Source organism: Harpia harpyja, chromosome Z, assembly GCF_026419915.1.
Source record: "Harpia harpyja isolate bHarHar1 chromosome Z, bHarHar1 primary haplotype, whole genome shotgun sequence".
Classification (NCBI taxonomy): Eukaryota; Metazoa; Chordata; class Aves; order Accipitriformes; family Accipitridae; genus Harpia; species Harpia harpyja.
The window spans coordinates 8,408,199-8,427,858 of record NC_068969.1 but is presented as its reverse complement, the minus strand read 5'-3'; the positions used below and the strand labels follow the sequence as shown (position 1 = coordinate 8,427,858).

At 56.6% G+C, this 19,660-nt stretch overlaps 1 protein-coding gene across 1 annotated transcript in view; it reads left to right on the top strand.

Annotated features, from left to right (window-relative positions):
- The first annotated feature begins 456 nt into the window (after nt 1-456).
- TEX264 (testis expressed 264, ER-phagy receptor) overlaps nt 457-19,660 on the top strand; it is a 44,441-nt gene continuing 25,237 nt past the window's right edge. The window contains exons 1-4 of the mRNA XM_052778187.1: nt 457-576; nt 1,657-1,724; nt 2,919-3,210; nt 9,822-10,043. Of these exons, the coding sequence (XP_052634147.1) occupies nt 2,953-3,210; nt 9,822-10,043 (480 nt within the window). The 5' untranslated portion in view covers nt 457-576; nt 1,657-1,724; nt 2,919-2,952. The remainder of the gene's footprint in view (nt 577-1,656; nt 1,725-2,918; nt 3,211-9,821; nt 10,044-19,660) is intronic.

Here is a 19,660-nt window from a genome sequence, read left to right as displayed (position 1 = left end):
TGAAGAGCAGCTCTGCCCACCGCCCCGACCGGCCAGGCCTTGCGGTCAGGGCCATGACGCACGGCTGGTGCATCTTCTAGCACCGTGGCACCTGCTGGTCCGGCGCCTGAGGGAAGGAACCCCTTAACCCCAGCCTCCGGCTGTTTCGGAGCCTGAAGCTCAGGGATCATTCAGCTGGGACACGTGCCGAGCTGCCGCAGCCCTAGCACGGGGGAAGCCGGAGGACACTACGCCGTTGTTTATCATTCACGTCCAGCGGTATCTGGGAGCGACAGCGGGCTGCGAGGGGAGGGCCGGCCTCACCGCCGGGGCTCGGGGGCGAGCTGGTCCGCGGGGGCGAGCTGCTCCCCGGGCCTGCAGGCCCTGCCCCCGGCCGGAAGCCCCGCCCCCTCCGCCAGTGGCACGGCCCAGCCGCCCCGCCCCGCCGGCCCCGCCCCTCTCCTGGCACCGCCCCCCCGCGCGCAGCCGCCGCCTGCCGGAGCCGGGGCGGGCCTGGCGGCCCCGCGCGAGCGGGGCGGGGCGGGGCGAGCGAGGGGCCGGGATCGCTGCGGCCCGGCCGTCACCGGCGAGCCCCGGGTGAGGAGAGCGGGGGGCGCTCGGTCCCTCCGGCCGCCACCGGGGCGGGGGGTGTCTCTGCGGGAGGTGGGGGAGCGACGGCGGCGGCGGGGCCGGGCAGGCCAGCGCCGCTCCGCTCCGGTCCCCCCCCCCCCAGGCCGCGGCCTGCCTGGAGCCGGGGGGGGGGGGGCGCCGGCCGGGCCGGGCCGGGCCGGGCGGCGGCTCGGCGGGTCCCTCCCCGTTCCGGTGCCGGGGGTTGCGGGCCGTGCCGGTGCTGAGGGCGCTTCCTGCCGCCTCCCCGCAGCCAGGCGGGGCCGAGAGCTGCGCCTCCTGGCAGGCCGGCGCGGTGCCGCCCGCCGCGGGCATTTGTTGGGGCCCCTCGGGTCGAACCCTCCCCTCCGCCCGGGCATGGGCACCGGGGGCGGGGGGTGGGGGGGCACGGCCTCCTGGCCGGGCAGGGGCCGGGCGAGCTCCGCTCCCGCTGCCCGTGAGGAGGGCAGGTGGGAAACCGCCCGTGCCTGCCGCCGGCGGGGAACGAGCCACGGGAACCGGGAAGAATCGCCAAAAATACCGTCTTCTCTGGGTCCGGCAGTCTTCAGGGCCTTCGGGCTGGGTGTTGGACTGGCAGCTCACGGAGAATCACCCAAACCGTGATTTGAAGTAATAAATCTGCCTTGGTTATAGGGAGGAGGCGAGGCGCTGCTGGGAACCGGGACGGACGTATAGCTCCGGCCAAGCTATCGGTCCGGGAGCGTTCCACTGCGAGGTCACCCGGGAGCAGCACCGGGTGCGGCTCAGGTGTCCCGGGGGAGCCGGGGGACGGCCCGGGGTGGGAGACGCCAGCAGAGGCGGCTGCAGGATGTTGTCCTCCTTCGCCCTTCTTTTCCAATTTCCGTGTTTCTTGGTACCTGTGCGTTCAGCCGCAGAGTTTTGGGAAGAAATCTCAGGCCCGGGGGGTCCTGCAGGAGAAGGCACCCCTCGGGATGCCCCTCCTCTGGGGAGCAGCCTCGAGGCGCCTTTCGGGTGCTCTGCTGTGACTGTTTTGCTTTTGGCCTCGTGAGTTTGAAAGGAAGCAATGACATTTATTTTTTCCTGCCACAGCGCCGCGGATCCCACACTCCTGTGGATCAGATGTCGTGAACCGTTTCTGGGCTGAGCTGGTTTTTCAGGTGAGTACGGCCATGGCGTGAGATGGTGCCTGGCCTGGCACTGCTGCGGCACCAAAAGCGTGGCTGGTGGTGCCAGCTCTGCAGGGCTTGGTTTAGCTGTACCCGTGCTCACTGGGGTCAAACAGAGCAGAGCCTCCCGCAGTTCCTACCAGGATGTGGGTTTTCTCTTGCCATAAAGCTGTGCAAGCAGCAGCTGCCATGAAAAACTTTGTTTGGACAAAGTGTGTTTATAACACAGAGGTAAAGGTGAATTGTTTACTTCAACCTTTGCTTTCAAACCTAGCTCCTGTGAAAGTCCCAGGGGAGCGTCGCAACCAGTCCTTGTGACCAGAGCTGTGTTTCAAGGGAGAATAAAACACAAACAACTCTCCTGCAATGCTTTGGGTTGCAACTCCCCAGAGCGGTTGCTCTTGGTGGGTGAAAACGAGCAGGAGGTGTTTGCCAGGCTGCTGCATCCTGCAGTCAGCACGAGAGAGAAAAGACACCAAACAAAACAGGAAGCCTTGGCTGGTGTTATAAAAACTCTTTTAGTTTAAAAAAAAGCCATCTAAAAGGAATACCGGTAATTCATTGCACCTGAGCGTGTTGGGGATGCTTTTTCTAGCTGGGTCTTCGGCTTCCTCTGAGCCTGTCTGGGTGCTTGGATCTGGATGCAGCACTCAGCTCTGACCTGGCATGGTCCTCGTTTGGGTCGTTAAAGGCCTGGACTTCTAGACTTTTTGACAAAGGAGCTGCCCTGGTCACAGTGTTGCGTCTGGTATCTATAAATGATAAATTATTTTATTATGGTCCCCTGATCCTTAGCCCAGTGCTGTGTATCTGTTGATCTGCTGGGTGATGTGGGCTCCCGGGGTGGCTTTCTGTTTCTCCTGGATGCAAGGCTGGACATGAGCAGTGTGGCTGGTTCTGGGGAAATGGGGACAGTGCCGCTCCGTCCCCCCTCAATAACCACCTCATTCCCAAGAGGCCCTGAAGCAGTATAATTTGTACCTGGTGACCAATTGGAACAGGCTGATGCAATGTGGGACTAATATACAGGAGGTTTCTGAGGGGTTTCTGCTGTCTTTAAGCTTCGCGCATAAGAGGAATTGGAAGTGGGTGTGTTTTGCTGCAAATAAATAGCTTTAGAGAGCAATTGCTTGTCCAAGTGCTAGCTTAACTCCCCTCCTTTTTCTTCTCTCCTCTTGCTGCTAGTGCATCAGGAGGCGTGGAGCACCAAGTGTCCGTCATGTCCGACTGGGTGCTCCTTGGGCTGATTGCCGCGCTGGTCATGCTGCTGCTGCTGACTGTCTTTGGTTTCGTTGTCTACTCGGGGCTCTTCACGGAGGTGGTTGTGAGTGCTGGCTCCCCGCCTGTTGGCAACATCACGCTGGCCTACAAGTTCAGGGTAGGCGCGTATGGTGAATCTGGGCAGCTCTTCACGGATGGCTGCAGCATCTCTTCAAAGCTGTGCTCCATTGGCGTCTACTACGACAACCCTCACACGGTAAGGTGTGCCTGGTGGGGCCGGCAAACTCTTGAGGTCAGCACCCAGGTTCCTGGCTAGGGATGCTCCCTGACTGTATTTCAGGCGCTTGCAGCTCATCCTCTGTAGATGAGAACTGGGGTTCACAAGGTCTCCCAGATCAGCAGAGGATGCTTTGTGGGGAAAGGGAGCTGAAAGCAGATGGTTTCTTGGATAATCCTAATTGGAAGGCATTGGGTGAGCAAAGCTTGCTATCTCCTGGTAGCTCCTGCTGAACAAGTTATCAGCAGGATAATGGATCTGGTTGTGGAGCAGAGGCCAATGTTCATGACCACAAGGTGAGGCATTCCTTGGCACATCCCCTGGCTGCAGGCAGTGCAGCCAAGGCTCCTTCTGGACTTGCAGCTCTGTGGTTGAAAGCAGATCATCTCTTCAGCTTGCTCTGTCCTCATCCATACTCCTTCTCTCATTTCTAGTGCTCTCATGTGTTTCTGAGCTTCCCTGTAGTCCTTTCATCCCCTGAGAGTTTTTACTGAAACCTCAGGTGATGCGGGCTCCTGGCTGATGAAACAGTTACTCCATGATGCTCTTCAGCCTGAGAGGTGAGCAGAAAGTGCACTGCCTGATGGCTGCCAGCCAAAGCTAAGTATTCCAGTGGGTACAGTCCAGGACGAGGAGCAAACAGAAGTGCATCAGAACTTGCTGGGGAATGAGGAGCCTGGCTGCTGATGCTAGGTAGCACTGGGGTCTCCAAATAACAGCATGTGGGCATTTGTCCATGGCAGACAGCCTGGCTCCCCAGTAATTCTGCAGTAGCTAGTGTGACCGTGGAGGAATGCCGTGGGGGGGAGGGACGGCAGAGTAGCCAGCAGCTGTGCATTTGTGCTTGGGCACGTGTGCTGGGGGCTGGTGTGGGGCACAGTGGGCTGATAGCTCTCACCCAGTGCATCTGCTCTGGGGGTGACTGGTCCTGTTTTAGGAACCCTATTTCATTGCTTGCAAGATGGTGCTCCCAGGGGTTGGACCTGCTTAGAGGGAACTTGTCCATGAAAACGTAGTGCTGAGTGGACTGTGACAGGAAGATATTGGAGGTGAGGAAGCACTGAGCTTGACTGTGCTCAGTGGAGCCTGGTGTGCTCAGCCACCTTCTGTCTTTGTGATCAGCTGACTTATCTTTACCTTCCAGTTTTTGCTTTTGCATCATGGGAGGCAGAGAAGAGACACTGCAGTGCCTCTTCCTGGCCTGGGAGGGAGGGTGGCGAAGAGGACTTCCCCCTCCCTGGGATGAGCTGGGCAGAGGCAGGGTTCAGTTAGATGTCCTTGGACACTTTCTTCCGCAAGAAGTGTCATGTTTGAGAGGGTGAGGGATGGGAGCCATGAGGAGTGCCTGGTGTGCTAGAGCCCACGTGGTCAGAGTGGCCAATTCCCCTGCCACTAATTTGTGCCCTTATCCTTGTGTCGAGGTCCTCGTCTGGAGTTGAGAACCCTAGTGCTGCTGCTTCTTCCCCTGGCATCTCTGGGGGCAGAGCAGGGCAGTCGATGCTGACAGAAGGGCTCAGCGTCTGCACTTGGTGCTGCCCTGCTCCAGGGACATGATGTAGACATGCCTGTGGTTGCCCTGCAGACCTTCTGCTTGGGCACTGTGCCTTGCCTCTCTGTTTGCCGAAGCATGGGCTAGTGAAAGCTTGTACTGCTGAGGTCCACAGATACTGATAAGGATATTTGTGGTGACTCCTGCCACGGCTGGCACGGGGAGTGATTTCCCTGGCAGCACCAGGCGAGGCTGGGAAGGAGCAGCTCCTACATGACCCTGGAAAGTTGGGCTGTCCATGCAGGATGAAGCTGCCTCCTCTTTCTGGTCCTGTCTCTTTTCTCTCCCTGCCTCTGTCGCATCTCTGCCCTCAGCCTGTGGTTGGAGCAGGCAGTGGGGCTTGTGCAGGCAAGTGCAGAACTTGTCTCTGGGTCTCTGGTGGCCATCCGGGGTTTTGGAAGCCAGCTATTTCTCCTTTTGCAGTCAGGTTTCTTGGGAGGGAAGACCTTCTCTGCCAGCATGGCTGAATGGCATCTGGTGGCCAAGGAGGCCTGTCTTGGTGACTGGGGGAGGTTTCTCTGGATTCAGGCCTCAGCTGGTGGAGACAGCTCTTGGCCTGCTGTGGCCAAGGCACACTGGGACCTCTGCCTGGTGGCCCAGCTGGTGCCCGGTCCGGACTGGAGCATGCTACTGGTCTGGAGGCCTTTTTTCCACCCCCTGCTGAGGGTTCTCTACTCGCTTGCCTGTGGCCTGGCTACTGATCTGGCGTGGGTCACGAGTGCCTTCAGCTGGTGTGTGAGCTGAGGGGAGCTCCTCGCACGGGGCAGGATGCGGTGGGGCCTTTGCGAAGGATGATAGTGAATTTGTGTGGGTCTCTAGATGTTTTGGAAGCTGTGTGGCCCCAGGCCTGTGGGTCAGGCTGGGAGATCCTGGTGGTGGTGCTGGGCAGGTGAGTTGCTTCCCTCTTGGAGCATGCTGGACAGGTGGTGCTCAGGACGGGCACAGCGAAGGCTCTGGGCACTGCATGTGTGTGGAGTGAACCTGGAGGGTGCTGGAAGCTCTCAGGGACCAACAAAGCCATCTCCGCGACCAGGCGTCCCAAGCTCTGGAGGCCGTTGCGGTTGGCTTTTGTGATGGGACCTAACCTGCCCCCAAAGGCTTGGCAGGCAGCCCCACAGACCTTGCCCTTCTCTGGAAGGGCTGCCTTTGCTCATGACATTGGGCAGGTGACATTGACCTGAGCCTCCTGCCTCCGTCAACGCTGTGGTGGCTGGGACACAGCGGGGCCGTGCAGGACATAGCTGTGGTGCCTGGGGCTCTGCATGGTGGCAGGACCCTCCTCTCGCCTGACACATATGAGCACTTGTCAGACCTTGGTCTGCCAGAGCAGCTGGGATGCTGGTGGGACCTTCCACAGGCTGATCTGTGGCTCCTGAATTGGTTCCCACAGAGATTCGCGTCTCACCGATGAGCAGGCCAGGCCAGGCAGGGTGCTGGGAGTGAGGATGTCCTTGGTCAGGATGGGCAGAGAGCTGCCTTGCCTCCAGGCAGGTGAAGAAGGGGCCAGTTTTGGGTGGGTTGCTTAGCTGGGGACTGCAATACTCGTGCCTGGTGTGCTGGCTCAGGTGCTGAGCGCCTGGCATCCCATGGGGTGCCCCTGGTGCTTGTACCTGCTGTAGCTGTGATGGCATGGGAGATGGTGTGTGCTGCTGGCTCCTCGTTCCTGGAGGCCCGGTGGGGTGGGATCGGTCACCCAGGCTGCCTTTTGCCTGCGAGGAAGAGATGATCTCCTCCTCTTCCTTCTCCTTCTCAATGCTCTCCTGACCTCGGTCAGGCACCCTCTGGCAGAGGCTGATCCGCCCGGAGCTGGCCACCCACCGCGGATGTTTACTTGTCACCAAAAATAGACCTTTTGTCATCAGGCAGCAGAACGTGCTCGCTGCCTGCTGTGTCCCACAGGGTCCCTGGCTGAGCGCCAGCGGGCTCTGGCCAGACAGCCACCTCGATCCTGGTTCTTGGCCACCGGCTCCTGAGGGTTTTGATGCCCCTGGTGCTGTGGCAGGAAAGAGCTGATGACCGGCACGTGCCAGTGTGGCATTTGCTGTGCTGGCGGACTCGTGGCCAAAGGAGGCTCTTGCTAGGAGAGTGGATGGGGATGCCAGAGCTGGAGAGCAATGGCCGTGTGCTGGCTCTCAGCTGGGAGCGGGGCCGGGGAGAGCCCCGTGGCATGTGGGCTGCCTCGGGGTCACACAGGGCCTCAAGGCAGCCTTCGTCACCAGCGTCCCCGGGGCTCCCTGCTGGCTCCTGGCTCTCCGGCATTCACACAAGGATGCTCCCCGAGTGCTGCCGAATTCCTGCCAGCAATGTTTTATGTGTTTTAATGGACAAGATTAATATTAATTTGCACTTTTTTTTTTTCTTTTCCCTTTTTATTTAATATTTAGCAGCCCAGAGGACTTCTCCCTCCTTCTCCCACCTCTGGCAGGAACAAAAATAACTGCTCAGCAAGGACTGGATATGGCAGGCGGGTTTGTGCTCAGCTCCAGCCAAGTGCTTCTGCTCACATTTAGCTGTAGGCACGCGCTAGGGCCTTTTGCCTGCAGTCCACATGTTTGCATGCTCAGCGACCAGTCTGTGTCCAAGTGTTGGATGGAAGAGGCCAAAACGCTTTCTGAATGCAGGAATGGGTTTTATTCCCATAGGCAAAGCTGTAGATGAATAGGTTAACTAATCATTTGTAAAACTTCTCTGTCAGGGCACTTGAGGCAGCAGAGGCTTTGATCAGCACCTGGCCACCCCGAAATGATTAATTTGTTAGGGAAAGGCTGGTTTTAACCAAAGTATTTCCTTCCCTCCTTTGAGACGGGCTTTGCCAGGCTGGGGAGGAGGCAAATCTGCCTTGCTGCTGTCCTTGAGAAAGTGCCTGCGGGGCTGCATGCTACAAAAAAGAAAGTTAAAAGGAGAAGGGAGGAAGCAAACATGCCTGGCCCAAGTGGTGCTGCCCACTCCAGCAGCTCGCGTCCTTCCATCAGTTGCTCTGGGGCCGGGGGTGAACTGTTTTTACTGAGGATGTAAATGGAGATTTTGTGTTTAAAGGAATTTTATCTAGATTTCCCTTATCTCCTTGCTTCATCTGGGCCTTTCCCCATGGATGCCTTTTACTGCTGCCTCTTGCTGTCTTTGGGGTGGATCTGCTTCTCCTTCCCTGCCCCAAAGCAGCGATGCTCGGCACAGCCCTGTCTGCAGCTCCCTCTTGCAGCACAGGAGGGCAAGAGTGAGCCATCAGGCACGCCAGTCCCCTGCCTCATGGCTGCTGCTACTGTTTCTGACGGTCTGTTTTCTTCCTTCCTATTTACATTTGCTTGTGTTTCCCCTCCGGGATGGTCCTGCCGTGCAACATTAAAGGGTGTTTAAGGGAAAGGGGAGGGCAAGGAGTGCGGTGTGGGGTGGTTATGCTGCAGGAGGAGACGTTGCTGAGCTTTAGCACAGGCAAAGTTAGGGATGAGGTTGGGGAGCACAGAGTGGAGATCCCCTTGGTGGGCACACGGGGGTGGGAGGTGGTAATACGCTGGCCTTGCGTGCACCCTCTCTCTGCCTCTCATCATCCCGTGACAGCTTCGTGATGCCAACGCCTGCAGGGTGTCTGTCTGTCTTGCTGCTGCTATCAGGCATCCTGGCAGGTCCTGGTGAGTATTGCTGCCTTGTGTGGTGGGAGTTTGGAGACTTCGGTTCTCCAGCCCTCACCAGAAGAGGTTGGCAGAAGGTGGCCAGACTCGTGCATCTGCTGCTCCTGGTTGCTGGCTGCCACATCGTCTCATTATCCAGCAGGCTGGAGAGCAGGTGGCAGGGAAGCACGAACGCTCAGATGGTGCCCCCTTCCTTGGTGCCCCGTGTACCCCTTGTTCTTCCTGCATTCCTTTTTTAGGTAGTGTGCCCTGGAAGAAGGAGCCCTGTCTCTGCCTGCCAGCTCCTTCTCTGAACATCTCTTTGGGGATGGAAAAGACAGCAGCTCTGCTGGGGACAAAGGCTGGAGTTAAAGGAGGGAGCTGGACTCTGATCTCAGCAGTAGGAAGGCACATTGTGTCCTTGGGTGGTATTGGGGGGCAGTTCCTGGGCCCTCCTGCCCCCTGCCATGTTCCTGCCTAGTGCCATGGGTAAATGTGAACTTGAGTGGTGGGATTTTGTTAAAAAACAGAAATGAAAGCTATGGCCTGGTTCGGCTTTGGTGTGGAGATGGCTGGAGTCCCATGGACTGTCACTGTGCCGGGAGCAGAGCCCTGACCACCCCCTTGCTAGGCTGAGAGCCCTGCAGCCTCCTGTCTTAATGGGAGACATCCCCAAATCTGGAAAGAGAGCATGTTTTATGTTTTGTGTGGTGTTGGGATCCAGGATGGAAGGGGATGTTTTTCTCTTGGTGTTGCTACAAACAGCTTGGTGCCTGCATGCAAGTCTTACATGCCTCAGTTTTCCCACTCCTAAAACTGTGCCGGACTGAGCGTGCCCACTTAGGAGGGACCCAGCAGCCTCTAGATTTCTCTCTGGCTTAGTGCCAGCAGCCTGTGCCGGTGGGTTGTGTGCTCAGGAGGTTGCTGGTGCACAGGGGGCCCTGCAGGGTGACCTCCTTGGGGGTGGGATAGAGGCAGGCTGGGCAGGTTGTGGTCACATCTCTTTTTAGCCCCCCCAGAATCGCAGGGGTGTCCTGCAGATGGGGACGGCGGTGAGCATGTCTCAACAGCAGGGTCTGTGATGGGGGGGTCAGGAAAGACACTTTCTGCAGTGGCTGTCACCCGGGGCGGGTTTGGGTGAGCAGCCTGATGGGGTTTAGTTCTTCTCTGCCGCAAGTCCCTCTGCCCTCCAAGGAGGGGAGCAGTACCTTCCCCACTGGGTGGTGAGCTTAGGCTGTGAGGAGCGTGGACAGTTTGGGCCTGGATCAGTCTTGGTTAGGAGCAGGCCCCTGGTTTGGTGTGCCTGATCATGCTGGACCGTTGCATTTACCCTGGTTCGTGGTGGTCTCCTGCCTCCATGCTCAGCAGGTTGAGGTTTTGGCCAGTCTTAAGCCTCTCTCTTCTTCTGATGCTGTCTGCCTGTCCCCCTCAATCAGGTGCCTCCGGAGAAGTGCCGCTTCGCCATAGGCCGAATCCTGAGCGAGGGAGATGCAAAGCCATCGGAAGAGCAGATCAAGCGGTTCCAAAAGTATGGCTTCAAGATCTTCTCCTTCCCTGCTCCCAGCCACGTGGTCATGGCGACCTTCCCATTCACTACGCCGTTGTCCATCCATCTAGCAGTCAACCGTGTCCACCCAGCCCTTGACACCTACATCAAGGTAAGCAAGTGTGGCATGAACAGCGTTGCATGTGTTTGGTGGACTGTCAGAGGCTTCTCTTGCTGACGGCTGATGGGGCTGCTCTGATGTGTCATCTCTTGATGTCTTCCCTTGGGCACTACCATCAAGATCTCCTCCTTTTGCAATCTGGCAGGTAGTTCCCCAGCAGGGATGTCCTCTTATTCGCTCCACAGGCGCAGGGGTGTCTTTTCTGCTGTTTTTTGTTTACGAGAAGCAAGTTCTCATCTGACGGCTCGCTACTCTTCTCCTGAACGCAGAGATAAAAGCTGGTTTTCCCCTTGAGTGTCTTGCTTGTTGTTAGGATCTGGCAGGTATGTGCCCCTTTGGTGTAATGCATCGTGCCGTGAAACTTCTGTTTCAAGTGCCAGCCTCGCCGGTGGGGCAGCTGTCTTCTGCAGGGGTGGGAGGAGAAGTTAGAAACTTTCTGGCCTGTGGGCTTATGAAGACTTGGTTTCAAGCAATACATTGAAATTTGTGACCCTTGGCCCTGGCTGGGCAGCTGGCTGCTGTGGGCTGTGTTCGCCCTTGCCCCCGAGCGGAGCAGGTGGCCATCCCCCCTGCTTCTGGTCTTTTTGACGCTTGCTCTGGCTGCCAGACCAGCTGCAGCAAGGGTGTTCCCAAGCAGCACATCTGACACAGACAGCTCCAGATCCAGGCTTTCTGGAGAGCGAGGATGGTCCTGGCCAGCTGGGCAATGGAGGGAAGGGACCATCCTTCCTGGTGGGAGAGGATGCTGGGGAGGGGCCGGCGCTCAGCCCCTGGCTTATCTGACTGTCAAGTTCTGCCGCTTTCGTTTGTTCGTGTTGAAATGCACTATTTATAAACTTGCTTTTCCTGGCGAAACTCCCAGCCCCGTGGGGGAACCATGCAAATCCCTCCAGCCTGTGCTGTGCCGCAGGATGGCTGCCCGGGTGCCAACCCCAGAACCTCAGCCAGGGGCTCTTTGCTGACCCTCTTGTCCACCACGGCCTTAGGGAGCTGCCTGCTGGTACCGGCAGAAGATGTGTTAATGCCGGCAGTGGGTGAGACCGCCGCTGCTCATGCCCCCCCTGTGCTGGAGAGCTGGTGGAGCGCAGAACCAGTTCTCCGTTCTCCTTTTCTCACTCCATCCTCTCTATGTCTCTTCCTGGAGCTCTGCCGGCTGTTTTGGTGCGGGGGGTATTGGGCACTGCTGCCAGCCCTGCGGCGGACGCGTGGGCATGCAGGGAGGGGGCTGGCACGGTTGGGAGCATCAGGTTGGCTGCGGGAATGCTCGGCGACGCGGGGCTGACGCTGCCTTACTTGGGTAAAGGTCCCGGCAAGCGCATCTGTCGCATGAGAGATGGAGTTGTTAGAGCTAAAAAGGGAACCATGGGTTGTTCTGGGAGCACCTGGCAGCATTTAATGGGAGCGGCCGATTTCAATTAAAATAAATAACTGAAATCGTATGGAAAGGCAGCACCCAGGGCTGCCTGCGGAGGGAGGGGACACATTTTGATTTCTGCCCCAGTCCCAACAGCACCTGTGTCAGGGCGCATGCCTGCGTCCATCCCCAAGTCCTGCAGCAGAGAGTGGCCCCCCCGCCTGTGTTAGACTGACTGTGGGGACACAGGCAGGGAGACGACGGGGTTGCCTTGGGGCAGAGGGGAGTGGGTGCTGCCAGTCCGTGCGTGCTGCACCGTGGGGATGCCCTGGCCTTTTCTGACGTGGCATGGGGGACCTTGGAGGCTGTTGGTAGCAGCATCCCTGCCGCTTCTGCATCCCCGATGCTTCTCCCGCGGGCTGGACCATGTGTGCCCCTGGGGCTGTGCCGGCAATTCCCGGGGTGGAGGGACCAGGAGGGAGGGGGGAAACTTTCACGGAAACAGGTGACCTGTGCCCGCTCGGTGGTGGGAATGGGGGTTGCCATGGAGACAGCTTCTCCAAATAGCATCCTTCATCCCACCCCCGGCGCCTGGCTCCCTTAAGCAACCCGACACAGCAGCGAGACGGAGATTTGCTTTATTTATTTATTTCACGCTGCGCCTGCTTTGAGAAGGGTGCTGTTAATGAGAGCTGGGGGTCAGGCCTGCCGAGCGTGCGGGACCCCTGCTGCCGTCCCGGCGACCGCAGGGAGGAAGGGGGTGGGATGACAAAAGCCAGGATGCATGAAAGGGGGCTCAGCGGCAGAGATGAAACACTGGCTCCCATGGAGAGAGGGAATTAGCTGAAGTGGAGGGAGGATGGCGTGGCCATCTAGTCATAGGAAGGAGGTGTGGGAGAGCAGGGGATGGAGAGGGAGGTGGAGGAGGCAGGGAGAAGGGTGGAAGGTGGGGAAGAAGTGTGGAGAAAGCTTTGGAGGTGCTGAAAAATAGGGAAAGGGAATAGGAGAAGAAGGGGACTGGAGGGGACGTGTGGGGTGAAGTAGCTGAGGGTTTGGGGACCAACTGAGGGAGCAGGACTGTGAGAGGTGGTGGGGAATTCTGGGGCAGAGCTGGAGGAAGCCCCACTGCGGGTGGCCCTCCAGCGCCCTTCCCACGGCATCCCCTGAGGTTGACTGTTGGGGATGTCAGGCCCCTGAGGCCGAAGGCTGTGGAGAGGGAGCGTGGCTCCCTCTGGACTTGCTGGTGCCGTGCTGAAGTTACTGGGGATGCCTGGGCTCAGGTGTCCTGAGCAGTGCAGGTGCAGTGGTGCCGGCTTTCAGCAGTCTGGGCTTTGTGTGTCCCAGTCTGCTGCTGCTTTGGAGGGACAGGGAAGATTAAAAATAAAATTTATAACAATAATTAAAAAAATAAATAGGATGGTAGAGTCTTTTGTTAGGGATGGAAGGGAGATGGGCTGGCACTGAGCAGGAGGCACTGTGGTCAGGCTGCCCTTGCAGTGTGCCTCCTTGCCCCCCTGGGTCTTATGGGGCTCAGGAGCTGGCATTTCCATGACCCTTTGAGTGCAGGCATAGCTTTTGGGAACTGTGGGGAAAAGGCTGCAGCCATCCCCAGCAGGTAAGAGAACATCGGTCCCCTGGGATGGCAGCCTGGCAGCAGCAGCAACTTGCTGGCTAGAATCGCCTTTGAAGAAACCCAGGAGAGTGTGCTGGCTCGTTGCTCTGAGCGCGGGTTATTTAAGGCATAGACTGGGGTTATTTAGTGTCCCTTGAAAGCATTTCTTCCCTAATAGCTCCTGCTGATGCTCCTCCCTGCTGCCAGGCAGGTATGCCCCGCTTTCCCCGGGCATACGCACCTGCCCCACAGCACAGCTACTGGTCAGACCTGGTGGTCCCAACTCCTGGATGCAAAGGAGAGCTCCTGCAAAGCTCTTCCCTGGTGGGGATCCTTTCTGACAGCTCTGGGAGCGGGTTATTCCCCTGTAACCTCCCGCCATTTCAAGAAGCGTTTACTCTGGCTTGGGTGTAACAGGCTCTCCATGGTGGGCTGCGTATGCCTGCATCTCTCTGCATCTGTGCTAGCATCTAGTGGGCACTGCCAGGTGGGTGGGCTTGGATCTCCGAACCCCTGGGCTCCTCTGGCAGCTGGAGAGGTGGCTAATCGCATCTGAGGCGGAGCTGGCAGGTGTCTCCCACTGCAACCCTAGAAGTGACTGGCTCAACCTGGTCTTTTTCTGTGGGGTTTTGGGTCAGTTTTGTGCTCTCTGCAGCTGAGGAGGATATGCAAGTGGAGGGATGAAGGAGGAGAGCAATGCCAGCATCATCCTGGCTGCCTTGCACCCTGCTCTGAACCAAAGCATGGGCTGGTTGGTTCCAAACTCTGACTCTGCCTAACTTAGAAAACTGGGGTTTAATCTCTTTAGCTGGTCTTGAAAAGGCATCCTCCAACTTTCAGCAAAACCCCCAGCTTTTTCCCTTCCTCTGGGCTCTGTATTAGGATGTTCCCCACCTCCATGGGCTTGTGAGTCACTGCTTTACAGTGCATATCTCGAGCAGCAGTGGCCAGCATGGGCTCTGTGATGCCAGGAAGGATTTGGGAGGCTATCATGTTGGCTCCTGCCTGGCACGGGCTGCCACGCTCCTCCACACCTCGGCCCCACATCTATGGGGAGCTGAGGTATAGTGCTCCATAAGCTGCTAGAAAGACGTGGCTTGCTCCCATTTACAGCCAGGGAAACATGTTATTTCTTTGGCCGCTAGCTTGGAGCAAGCTTTGCTCCCCTTGTCAGCTATGGCACTTTAGGATGCAGTCACCTCTTGCCTCTCTCTTTGATAAGCTAAATACACAGAGGTTGTAAAGTCTTCCACTGGCATATTTTCCAATCTTAATTCCTGGGTCTTTTCTTGAACCTTTTTTTTTTGACCTGTTTTCAGCTTAGAAAGTTCTCTGACTTGTCATTAGCACAAACGGATGCTTTATTTCAGCAATGGTCTTATTGCTGTGGTGCACAGATCTCTGGAGATCTTGTCCCTTGCCGTGGACCCCCTGGTCATGGGTTTGTTCTGAGCCAGCTAACAGTGACTTCAAACATGTGCTGCTGTCCTTTGATGGAGTTGTAGTTTGTTGATTAAAAATGGGAAGTGGTACCAAGTCTTACATCCTCTGAGTTCAAATGAATGGCACAGGTGCTGGTTCATTTATCAGTCAAGCCCACAATCCACACAAAAATAAATCACGTTTGCCAACAGGATCTGGTAGCTGTAAATGGGTGTTGGTTGGCATTAATTATGCTGGTCTCCTTTGCTTCCTGGTGATCTGGTCCGGTTACAGCCATCAGTTTATTTTGCCTTGGCTCAGTCTTTGCCTGACTAGCCTGCGCTTGCCTGAGGTAGCTATTTACCCATTTGAATATTGGCAGGTACAGACTGCTGTCTCTCCTGGGACTTTCTAGCATCTCCAGCTGGCCAGAAACCACCCTTTGACATGTGGAGAGTTTGTCAGCCGGGACTTTACCATGTTTTAAATATATGTTATCTAGACCTGTGAGCTGTGTGTTATATCTTCCCATGGAAGAGCAAACATTTCACCCACACCCTCTGCCTATATTGTCTGGCTTTGCCCTAAATCCGTTGCAGAAATACTTGCTGAATGCTCCTCCCTTCTTGGTGGTGCCACCGAGGTTTCCCCCAGCTGATGTGTCCAGGATCTGTGCCATCCTTCAGACTCTCCTCCCCTACCCAGAGCCCTGAACGGCTTCTTAATGTGAACGGCTTTCTGTCTGTAGGGGACTAAGAACATAAACATGGTCCTTTATGGTAGCTAACTCCCGGCTCCCGGCACCCTTGTGAGTATGGCTGCACCTCATCTTTCCTCTCCTGCTCCCCTGACCGCACTGCCACGGCTGCTGGCTTTGCTCAGATCTGTTGACGTTTTTCTCCCACTTGTTATAAATGAAAGTCTGTGTAGCTATGCTCCCATCCCAGACGGTTTGTGTTTTAAAGGCAAAACCATGGAGCGATCATTTTGCTTGGCTGTGTTGGGGAGCTGGGGTCGGGGGTTGGCAGCTGGTAAAACATTTGCAAAGAGGGCTCAATTATTGGGATGTTTTTCCACTTGAATTCTTTCTCCTGGCTGATTTAGTTTATTTATTTTGGGCTTTGTGAATGAAGCCTTTTTAAATACCAGCTTGCCATGTGCGAGCAGTCCAGGCTGCAGTCTGCGTGTGTGTGAGACCCGATCGCAGTGGCAGCTCCAGCTGATCAGCTCCCACCTGAGGTTTTCCTCTGGGTGTCTAGGAAGTACTACAGATGCCCAGCCCTCTCTGCTGATGCTGTTCTTCAACCATAGCTTTGCTTGTCCCCATGAACTCCTTTGGTCTCCTGCGAGCTCTGGGGACCATGGGCTGAAGACCACTGCCCAAGGTGGAGCCCTTACTGACCCAAGGCCACTCAAAGTTGTATATTCATCTCCCCAGGGAGGATGAGGAGCAGGATACCTTTATCCAGAACTTATCGCCACCAGCCTGGGATTTTGGTGCCTTCAGTGTCTCATCATGCAGGCCTGGAAGGACTCATCCAGATGACCCCCCTCCTCGCATCAGCGGGTCACCCTGCGGAACATGCCTGTGGCTTTGTGGGAGATGGAGCTCTCCATCCTCCTCCTTCCCTTTTCCTGTGCCCCAAGGTGACCATGGGGATTGGTTTGCAGATGCCCTCAGAGAGGTTTGGGGTGCTGGGGAGAGAGGTGGTGCCTCGGCTGCCTGGCTAGGTGAGATGACGGTGAGATGACCTTCAGTTTAAGACCACACGCACTTGAATATAGGTCTGTAGAGTTCTCAGGAAGACAGGAGGTTATCTGATGCCGCTGTTAAGCGATCCTCACGCATCAAATAAAAACGAGGGGGGAAAAAAAAGCCCTTGAGAGTCACAGAGGATTTGACGTGTCTAACTTGTATTGACGGCAGAGACGAGACCAGACCTGACAGCGTGACAGGCTGCTGGGCCCTGGGCTGGCAGGGCCTTCGAGTAAGGATACAGACTCTGGGGGAAGTGTTTTGGGAGCCCATGCATGTGTCTGCACGGGTCCCAAGCCGGGCTGTATGTTGGGTCACGTGTGGCTTGCGCACTGCAGACGGACCTTGCTAGCACCTGGTGTCCACCGGTTGTATACCTAGGGGCTGCAGCAGCAGCAGGTTGGGGCCGTCCCCATCAGTTGTCCCTGAGAAACCGCTGGTGTGGGTGTAGCCACGGACCAGTAATATCTCCAGTGGGTGGTACTTGGTTAGGGTGGGGAGGTGGCTGATGATGGGAAACCCTGGGGAGGTGTGGATGCTCAGGGTGGATGGTGCAGGCTCACTCCTGGTGGAGGGTGAGAGTTTTTTCCTTTCTAGATTTTTTTTTGCTTTTGTTGTTTTTTTTGACCTCAGCGTTATGGTCTGACTCAGAGTGGGGGATTGATGACAAGCCACCTCCCTGGTTTTGCCCTACTGCTGATAGCCAGCCAGCAAAAGAGTTTGGAAATGAGGGGGGAGAAACAAGATGCATCCTGCTTATTTTCCCCTCTTAGAAACAAAACCCAACTCAAATGCTGCTCTGGCTTGGTTTATCCTATGACCAAGGAAGCCCTCAACGGTGTTGTTTTTGTTGCCTGTCACTCATATCTGCGAGTGCTACATCATGGATTGAGACTGTCTTCTCCTTTAGGAACCCCCTTGGGCTTGGGGATGTGTTGGGTGTTTGCAGTCTGCTCCCGCAAAGGGCAGTGGAGCACAGCCGGATGCTTGCAGCATCTCCCTGCAGCCAGGGAAACCGAGGCATGGGGGATGTCGGATCCAACCTGCCACATGCTGCTGAGGTCTTCTACCGCTGCTCGTGGCCACAGGAAAAGAAGAAGGGAGAGCAGAAGAGGGCAATGTCAGAGATGGCTTTGGGTGAGTGTTCCTGGTTGCCTGGGGGCTGGTGGGCGTTGGGGAGTGTGGTGGTACATGTCACGCTCCCTCCTCTCACCTAGGCTTTATGCACCCTGTTTCTGCTGCCGGTAAAAGAGGTGATGTAAGTAGATGAGAGTTTGGCCTTATCTTATTTTAGGATAAGACAGTTTAAGGATGGGTGCCTCAGCAAGCTACAAGTCTCTCCCTACCCATCCTTGGCTCCCCACCAGCCTGGTTGATGTTGAGGATGAGTGCTGGAGTAGCTTGGCCAGCAGTGTTGGACACCCTTGGCTGCTGTGTGCTCTCTACCAGGAGCCAGTGAAGCTCTTGATCTTGGGCTGGGCAGGAGGAGCAGGCAAGGGGTGGGCACCGTGATACTCCAACCCGAGCCTCTCCAGAAGGTGACATGCAACCACAGGAACCAGAGAGGGACCCCGAGGTGTCTCTGCACAGGCTTGGCACCTTCGCGGGCACATTCATCTCCCACTGACCTGCACTGACAGCTGGTTTTCAGCGGTCTCGCTCCAGCGAGGCTGCCCGCTCGCTGCTGGTTGGCAACCCCCAGCTGCATGTCACATCACATCAGTTCGCGCATTTGCGGCGACTTTTATTTATTAAATATTTTTAGCGACAAAACCCTCCGAAGAAGTTTCAGTCCTGTGAGTGCGAGTGACCTCATCTTCAGCATTGTGCTGGGGATCGGGCAGCGGAGGGCAGGAGGCCCGCAAGGTCAGGCTGGGAGCTGAGCCAGGTGGAAGGGTTTTTTGGTGGGCAATGTTGTTTAACGCCATAGTGACCTCTGGACCCGGCTCAGGATCAGCTTGTGCAGCGGAGCGGGTCCGTTTAACCTGTGTCTGCAGGGAAACGTGCTCCTCCTGCGCCGCTAATGGAACATATGGGGATCCAGGGCTCTGCGTCACGTCTCCTGCCACTCGCAGCAGGCATCCCCACTTTCCCACTTCTCCAGAGGAATTTGGCAGCCCCAGGCCACTATTCATCTGCTGTCAGTTTTTCCTTGGTCCTTGCCGGCGCACGGGCAAGTGGTGACTTAGCACTGGTTGTGCTTTGTGTTCAGTGCTGGGCACTGCCCTGACAGAGCCGGCATGGCCAACTTGAGCCAGGCACACCAGTGTGCACTGGTTGGCGTGTGTGCTGGCTGGCCGGCGCATGCCGGCACCATACCTGCTGCTCTGCCGCCTTGTGCTTGCAAGCGCCTTTCCTCTTGCAAGCGCAAGCATGCAGCTTCTGTTTTGGCTCTGCTGTTGGGTTGCACGGGGGCAGGTGTAAACCGCAGCTCTGGCGGCATCACTGCTTTGAGCAGAAAAGAGGTTTTCTGACCAGCTTTGAGCTTCAGTAATTACAAAGGCTCCTTCCCTGCCTCTGCAGCTTGTCTTGTGTGAAATCACCTGCTTTTTTCCCCAACTTTTTGTTGACTCCATGCAACCATCTGCTCCAGCAGCAGGCAGAGGAGTCCTGGTCCCGGGGAAGTGGCTGGTGGTGGGATGCACAGTCCTGGCCACTGTGGCCTTCCCGGTTCTAATTGATCACAGAATGGGAACAACCCAGGTTGGAAGGGACCTGGAAAGATTGTCTGGTCCAACCTTCCATGTGAAAGGGAGCCTGGATGAGGTTATCTAGCAGCCGATTGCATCTTGAAAGCCTCCGGCAATGGGGACTCCACAGCATCCTGGGGAGGTTGTTCCAGCTGGCGGCTCACCCTGGGTCTCTGCCACTGCGGGTGCTTCCTGTGACATCCAGCATTTTGATCCTATTACCATCCCAGCTCCTTTTCCAGGAGCATTTCCAAAGGCAGCTTCTGGAAGGAGAACAAACTTCAAGCGCCTGCCTTCCCACGCATGCCAAACCGTGCAGGCATCCCTGATGGCCTGACGGCCAAAAGCCTGGCCCAGTGCTGCCTGTCAGCCGATGGTCCTGCCAGCGGGCATTTTCATCCCGAGAGGGAAAGAGAAGCCACCTCGCTCTCCCAGCTGCCACTTTGGAAAGCTGAGGCTCGCAGCCTCATAACGACTTACCCAGCCTTGCAAAATTGTCACAGAGATGAAGCTGCTCAGACACAAAGATTTGCTCCCCCCTCGCCTTTGCAGCAAGGATTAATGATCATGGAGGAAGCTGGGGATATTTCATACGGCTGTCCAAGGGAGACAAAGAACTGAAATGGTTTGCCTTGGGCAAGGAGGGAGAGTAAAATACTACAGTGCTTTTCTGTCAGATCTCTTTATCGACTCAATCTGTACGTGTGCTTTCCCCAGATGTATTTATAGAGAATCCCAGAGGATGCAGTTGGCTCAAAAGGTTTTCTTTGTCAG